The 8169-nt window shown below is 39.7% G+C and overlaps 1 protein-coding gene across 1 annotated transcript; it reads left to right on the top strand.

The window, feature by feature from the left end:
• The first annotated feature begins 2731 nt into the window (after window positions 1-2731).
• LOC125376017 (sperm protamine P1-like) lies at window positions 2732-4078 on the top strand. The gene is made up of 2 exons (XM_048387188.1): window positions 2732-3031; window positions 4073-4078. Exons 1-2 carry the CDS (start codon window positions 2732-2734, stop codon window positions 4076-4078), a joined length of 306 nt encoding a protein of 101 aa, XP_048243145.1.
• The last annotated feature ends 4091 nt before the right edge of the window (window positions 4079-8169 follow it).

The raw sequence follows: 8169 nt of genomic DNA, 5'->3' as shown, positions 1-8169 counted from the left end.
CATATATCGCCCACTTTTGAATTCGATCATACGGCCACTGTGTTTATCTGCGTAGCCAAGCTACATCTATTGGGATTAACACACTAGACAATTCCCTCCAAAAATGAATGTCGTCCAATATATGATGTCATCAAGTTGTGAGCGCATGTCTGAATCTCCAGAAATGACGTCACAATAGAACAATGTTTTATCATGAAATAAACTGCACTTCTTCATTGTTCTTTGCGATTTATAGCATAGCTATCTTATATTCAAGAATAAGGGGTGGCTTGGTAGCCTAGTGGTCAAAGCATTTGTTTATCACGCCAAAAGATCAGGTTCAATTCCTGACATGGATACAATGTTGAAGCCCATTTCTGGGTCCCCCGCTATGATATTGGTGGAATATGGTTAAGAGTGAGTGAGTGAGTATGGTTTTTATGCCTTTTTTAGCAATATTCAAGCAATATCACGGCAGGGGACACAAAAAATGGGCTTCACACACTGTACCCATGTCGGGAATTGAACCCGGGTCTTCGGCATGACGAGCGAACGCAGTAACCACTAGGCTACCCGGCCGCCCCGAATATGACTAAGAGTGGCATACACCACAACTCACTAGTTCAGAATCTGTATATGGGAGGTGTAATAGATTTACTGGAAGTCTGCAAAATCATCACACTCTGCATCCTTCTGACTGATCATTTGCAATTTCCACAGATTATTGTCCAAACACATCCCAGACAATCTCACTACTATTATATCATAACTACCAGATGTTGGGATAATACTCAAAGTGTCCTTTAAAGAGAAAAAATATTGTTTGTACCGGTACTTTTTTGACAAAATATGTTTCCCATCAATGTGACCGACTTCAAGACAAAAAACCAAGAAATCGATGGCTTGTCAATCTTTATTTCATTGACTATCTTACTCACCTAGGGAACCACACTATGTTTTCTTCAATGGGAACCACACTATTTTATTTTTATACAATCACAAAGGAATTGAGATAGATTTGACACAGTTTCTAAGTTCTATTCTAAAAAAGGACAATAATGAAGAATCAATTTGGGTGCCACCATTAGGATGTAAATAGCAAGAAATAAGTTAATTGTTTCCAATGCTGATCATCCAAATTTCCCATGAGCCATCTCGTCAATATTTTTAGTGGTCCACCTAATTTGGTTTACAAACATCAACACCTTGATCAGGAGAAAGTAATTTCCCCAAACTACTTCCTATTTCTTGGGGACATCTTGATTCCTGCATGGTCTATTTTGATTTGACTTCTGGTTGAAGAAGGGGTCAAAACTTAAAGATAAACGTTGAAATGTTTTGGTGTTTTGTATATGCATGAGTGAGTGAATGAGTGAGTGAATAAGGGAGTGAGGGGGTGAGTGAGTGAGGGGGAGAGTGAGTGAGTGAGGGGGTGAGTGAGTGAGTGAGGGGGTGAGTGAGTGAGTGAGGGGGTGAGTGAGTGAGTGAATGAGTGAGTGAGGGATGAGTGAGTGAGTGAATGAGTGAGTGAGTGAGTGAGGGGGTGAGTGAGTGAGTGAGTGAATGAGTGAGTGAATGAGTGAGTGAGGGGTGAGTGAGGGGTGAGTGGGAAGAGGGAGTGAATGATTGAGGGATGAGTGAGTGAGTGAGCGAGCAAACAGTGAGTGAGTGAGTGAGTGAGTGTAATGCCCCTTTGAACAGTTTTTCAGTCATATCACTGTGTGTCAGCGGAGAGTGAGTGAGCAGGTGAGTGCATTTCCTAGGACAGTGAGAAGCGATGTCAGTTTTACTTCACATATTTGTTGAGCAGGTTTTTTACGACAGCAAGCATGTTTTACTCCTCTGCACGAACACATACAGTATTGATCATCTCGATCACTTGGTCAGCCTTTTTAAGACTGATCGTCAAATGATTTTCAAAACACATTCCACACTACCTTTTAGGAAGTTATACAAACAGCTTCAATGCACCATTCACAGTTACGGTGAAAAAAGCTCATTTGTTGAAGAATTAAAACAAACATTAGTTCATCCAAAAAAGAGTAAAATAACAATTAAGATTTTTGTCCATTTTGTGCTTGAAGAAGTTTAATGAGTTACGTTCTCTGAGGCAATTGATAAATATTTGCTTTGACACTTAAAAAATTATTGCTTTGAGTTTGGTTGTTTGATTTAAGCTCACAAACTATACCTTGATTGTGATAACTATCTGGGCATGGTGGTTTGCATTCATTGATTGGCATTCAGTCAGGTTTGTGTGTGCAAACCTGAAGGTTGTTGACTGATGTGTAGTGTAATGGTGAGCATGTTAATACAGTGCTGATACTATATATGATAATGATAATATATATATGATGATAATGATAATATACATGATGACAGTGATGAGGAGAAGGAGAAGGAAGAGAAGAAGGAGAAGGAAGAGGAGGAAAAGGAGAAAAAGAAGGAGGAACAGGTGGAAGAGGAAAGGAGAAGGAAGAGGAGAAGGAGGAGAAGGAGTATGAGGAAAAGGAAGAGTGGGAGAAGGAGAAGGAGAGAAGGAAAAGGAAGAGAAGGAAGAAAGGAGGAGAAGAAGGAGAAGGAAGAGGAGGAGGAAGAAAAGGAGGATGAGGAAAAGGAAGAGTGGGAGAAGGAGAAGAAAAGTAGAAGGAAGAGAAGAGAAGGAGAAGAAGGAAGAAAAAGAGGAGGAAGAGAAGGATAAGGAAGAAAAGGAGGAGAGAAGGAGAAGAAAGAGAAGAGGATGAGAAGGAGTATGAGGAGGAAAAGGAAGAGTGGGAGAAGGAAGAGGAGTGGGAGAAGGAGGAGAAAGAGGAGGAGAAGGAATAGAAGGAGGAGGAGGAAAAGGAAGAGTGGATGGAGGAGAAGGAGGAGGAGAAGGAATAGAGGAGGAGGAAAAGGAAGAGTGGGAGGTGAGAAGGAGGATGAGGAGAAGAAGAAAAGGAAAAGGAAGAGAAGGAAGAGGAGGAGAAGAAGGAAGAAAAGGGGAAGGAAAAAAAGGGGAAGGATGAGGAAAAGAAGAAGGAAGAGAAGGAGAAGGAAGAGAAGGAGAAGAGTAGGAGGAGGAAGAGGAGCATGTTTGATGACAGAAATGCTCGTAATATTAAATATAGTGATGATAATGATAACATATATGATAATGATAATGGATACAATGATGATGGTGATGATGATGATTAGTATGATGATTAGTATGATGTTTGATGATGAAAAATAATATTAAATATATTGATGATAATAATATATATGATAATGATAATGGATACAATGATTAAATACTGTTGGATACATAAGATATGTTTTGAAATACACAAGCGGCAATAAAAACAGTATCTAACAGTGACTAGCGTTGTAACATATTTATAACTCACTTGAACTTTGCACATTATAGAAATGCTACGTTAAAAAGACGTCACTGGTATAAGGGTGGCATGTGAATAAAACATTCTCACTGCTATATCAGCCTGGCAATAACATGCGCAATTGTCACCAAGAAACAGTAAGATGCAGATTCTAAAAAACATGTTAATAACAGCAAATACTCAAACATTACCAAGTACCGTTAAGAAATATCTCCGTTCAATGGCAAAATCTAGCTTTATAACATCAAACCTTTTTCAGTGTAGTGTCATCGAATCACTCATCTCATGTTAAGTATGAGATTTCATACAGGTCATCAGGTAGTACATGTTACAAGATTTATTGTAATTGCTGTTAAGCAACACCAATAATGATGTACCAGATTTACGACACAGGATTGCATCAGCTAATAGGAAGACGACATTTATAACAAATGTCCACTTGGTCCAAGGAGGCTCTATCATTTACAAAATGAAGGTGGAGGTTGTGATGATGCCATGACATGATATTTTGAACATTGGCGATGCTCGGAGCCGTTATGATGTCAAGATGCTTGCAATACTGTGATACAGAGGTGCAAGTCCGTATACTCTGGTCTACAAAGGTATTTGTTTGCTAGTTCAGCAACAGATCAAAGGCAAGTGAAAAATGTGACGGACAATTAAAAATCTTGAGATGCATGCTTATTGTTGCTATGCATCTCTGGCATTTCATGAAAATTAGTCGTGTCTTTCAGGAGTAGAGTAGCCTTCTGGGAATGCCTTTCTTACTTTATATTAAAATAATAACTTCTGATTGGTTAAGGAGCAGGTAATTATTTTCCATATAGCCCGCTGAGAAATCAATCAGAGCACATCTTAGGCATCTCGTCAAGGCAAGAGGGTTAACTGACTGTAAAAATTCCAGTTTCCACCCTTGCCGAACGAGGCTGGAATTTCTGGGCTCGATTGTAGCGCCATCAGTGGCTATTATGGGTTATGTCCCTTCCATGTCCCTCCTATGGACCAATCAGATTCCACCTCTCGTATCACTTGCATTTGTTTCAAACAAAATGGCGACGCCCAGTTAAGATGATCTGATCAGTAATCAAAACCTATATTGTGATAAAACGGGTTTTACTTTGCGAAGTGCATCAAATCTCGTAAGCACCTTGATTAAAAACATGTAAAGATTTGGAAAATATCTGTTTATGCCTAGTTGGCGGTATACATACTTTGCAAATCTTGCAATCAACCGATATCTGCACGTCAGTTTACGAACAGGATTTCGTGACGATGCATAGACTCATAAGTCCAGCCAAAACATCACTCCATAATTGCTGCCTAGTTCGGCAAGGGCGGTAGGTGGACTTTTATAGTCAGTTAACTCCCTTGCCTCAGAAATAAGCGTCTTAGGTAACTTGCTTATCTCAAAAGAGTGTCGCTGAGTTTCTGACATGAACCGATGTTTATCCAAATGCATTGAGTAAAGGGAAATAACTTGGTTCATTTGCGTTGTCTGCTATGTGATAGTGTGATGCACTCTGTGTGGCTTAGGGTACATCACACCACAAACCCTTCGACATTGGTTGACAAATTATAGTGTACAGTTTAAATGTGCGAACAACACCTCCATTCAAATGATCAGCTGCTGATCAAAACTAGTCCCGTCCAAGTATAGAGCGTCACACTTTGAATCTCGGACCAACACTCGGTCACTCGCACCAGAGGGGGCCCGGCTGTGCAATCAAAATGGCTGTTTCCTTGATCTATCAGCTGAATTTATAACATGTCATTACCATTTTGGAAGGGAAGAGGGAAATCAGAATGGTTGCCAAAGACGTTTACGGTAACTGTACGACCCTATACTGAAAACGTGAAAATCAACAAACCCAAGTCTGCTTACATGTCAGTGACAGCTTCGAACAAAGGGCAAGGGCAACAGTATTCCAGTTATATCGCAGCGTGTCAGTTTAATGTGGGAGGAAAGCCCGAAGTGATGCAGGTCTCAGATGTTTACCACTTCGGCGAAACCCACAAGCACGGGTATGGTGCTGACAAACCTAGAAACAATCGGGGCGAACCGGGATTCGAACCCACAATCATAGGTTTCTATTGTGCCCAAGGGATGCAACTCTGCTAAGCGAATCGCTGCGCCTTAGAGGACTGGGCCAACCGTGCCCCCCAAGGTCACCATAAGAATAAGAAAAGACAACTGTGATCTACTTACAGTGTTTTACGCTAGAGATCAGGCAGGCACACTTCCATTGAGTTTTGAAATGATCGGAACTGTTCACTTTGAGTGATCTGGTCGTGCAGTCGTGTGTTCATATATGAACAAACACCTTCGGAAGCAATACGCTTCCAATGGGGACACTGATGGCACAACCGGAGCATTAAACATAAGTCCTGATATCTGTCCTGATAGCTTAAACTGACTTCATTTCACCCGTTTAACCTTTTACGTTAAATCAAATTGAATGTTGCGGAAGTTGTCTGGGGCATCATGCTCGTAATTTTTTAATGTATGAAAAAAGTAGTTCCGGTGTGACAGAGGTCACGGTTATCCAAACAAAATGAATAAAACGAGGTCAACCGTGTACGACACACCTGTGACGTACAGATTTAGTACCTTACTACCTGTATCTTCACCATGTGGGTAATTAGATGTTATTACACAATGTGTAATACACCTGTCTGTTCGTATACGGATATCACCGATGTTCGACAATAAATATAATGATGACAATGATAACAGGTATGATTTATGTCAATGTCTACAACCCTCAACTTTTGTTTCTGTATTTCGCAACCTACAACTTGCAACCATCAAATCTGTATCTTGACCTTCCACTCTATTCTTATTTATGTGTTTCACAACTCAGCGAGAGAAGAAACTTTGGAAGGCTATGAAAAACAAAATCAATAAAAGAAAATGGTTCAGTATCAGAAGTCTTAAGTCACAGTGAACTATCTGATAATGATAATGATGATGATGATGAAGATGATGGCGGAGACTTGACAACTGATCTATACACTGATTGTACTGACAGAAGGTTTTCGCACAACTAAGAGTTGAAAAAAGTGAAAAATAGACAATAATGTGAATATCTGCTCGTAAAGACAAGCAACTGGATCCTTTATTGTGACAGTTATCTCCATCGCCTTCCTTCTCCGCCTCCAGACATTGGCTGATCATACAAATAACACATACACACTCAGAAAAAAATAGCCAATCCTTTCAATTATATATTTGAGATAACTCTTAGTGTTTCGTAAACTGATCATACATCAAACTAAAAATATCCCATAAAAACCTTTAAAATGAGTTTCCCAAATTAATTGCTGCATCATATTGTCTGTGGGAAATGTGAGGGCAGTATGTAGCATACTTGTAGTTTTCTCTAAATGTAAAAAAATAATAGTTTGATAAGAAGGAACCATGTATAGTATCCGCATGTTTGGTACAGCTTGAGTCAAAGCAAAACACTTGAAACTTCTCCTCGTCATCCTCCTCCTCCTCATCAACATCACATAGTTCACTGTGACTTCTGACACTGAACCATTTTCTGCTTACTGATTTTGTTTTCAAAATTTTCATGTTCAATAAATTAAAGAGGCACTTATCCTATCAAGGTTTCTGCTCTCTCAGAGTTGTGAAACACATAAATGGAACAGAGTTGAGGGTTAAGAAACATAGAAAAAAACAGATTTGACAGGTTGAGGGTTGTAAAACACAGAAACAAAAGGATACAATAAAATAAATCTTTCCCCCCACAAAATACTCCAAAAAACATGTCTGTTGAAACAAGCAAAACAAAACATGAATGAGAGTTGTGAAACAAAAATAAAACTTTGCCATTATCCAAATACTGCAAAAAACTGCCAGTGGTACGTGATTTCTTCTAAAGCAACCACAGTTAAAAATCAGTCATTTAATTGCTGAATACGGAATGACAACAACTGATGGCTTATCTGTAATACAACACAATAAACATATTTTGCATTCTTATTCTCGGTTTTTCTTTTCTATGTCATGTCTATGTCATTCGGAACATCATCACTCCTCCATCAAGGGATTTACAACAGTGTGGTGAATAACCCAATACAAGCACAAGAACACTTTCCACAGTCAAGCTATTCTAAAGTCAATAAAAGACCATCTACATATTGCACCAGCAGATTGGGAATACTCTCACAGACTTAAAGTGCAAATCGCCACAATGTTGAGACGAGTAATGGCAGCCCTAACAAGCTCCAAATCCAATCTTTGATCCAAACTCTTGTGTCGGACCATTTCTGCGGCTGCCGTCAAGGCCAGCATGTGAAAAGGAGGATATTGGTGTCGGTGTTTTCGTGTAAGTCTCGTATGTGTTTTTCCCTTGTGTGTAAGAAAAGCTGGCAGGATATTGGTATGTGTGTCCACAACCTGATCGGATACAGGGCAGGGCTGATCGGAAAAATTTGGCATTGAAGAGAGCAATGATTATCTAGCACAGGCGTTGCGTGAATCAATTGAATGTTGTCTGTCTGTGTCCCGACTCACTACTAATAAATCAAAGCACTCAGACACTAGCTCTAGTCAAAGCTTTAATTAATCTGCCAAAACTAAAACACACACATCATTGCGCGTAAGGGGCAAATGATCAAGCATGAGACCCACACCAAACTTATACAAGCATCTACATCAATAAACATAGTATTGGTGTCCGCAGCCAATTCAAACAAAAAGAAACCTTAGAATAAGTCTAGAGATTTATTTCGTGAGGGGACCATTCTGTGACCAGCATGATGAAAAGGTTAACCAATTCCGCACACTCACAATTCTTGCATCGTTGCCCCCTGGCTTCAGTTC

The sequence above is a fragment of the Haliotis rufescens genome, unplaced genomic scaffold (assembly GCF_023055435.1).
Source record: "Haliotis rufescens isolate VD_foot unplaced genomic scaffold, xgHalRufe1.0.p SCAF_68, whole genome shotgun sequence".
NCBI lineage: Eukaryota > Metazoa > Mollusca > Gastropoda > Lepetellida > Haliotidae > Haliotis > Haliotis rufescens.
The sequence above is the reverse complement of the archived record's forward strand: the minus strand, read 5'-3'. Positions and strand labels throughout refer to the sequence as shown.

Bases quoted from the DNA above. Each gene is read 5' to 3' on its own strand.
- LOC125376017 (XM_048387188.1), top strand. From the start codon at position 2,732: ATGAGGAGGAAAAGGAAGAGTGGGAGAAGGAAGAGGAGTGGGAGAAGG.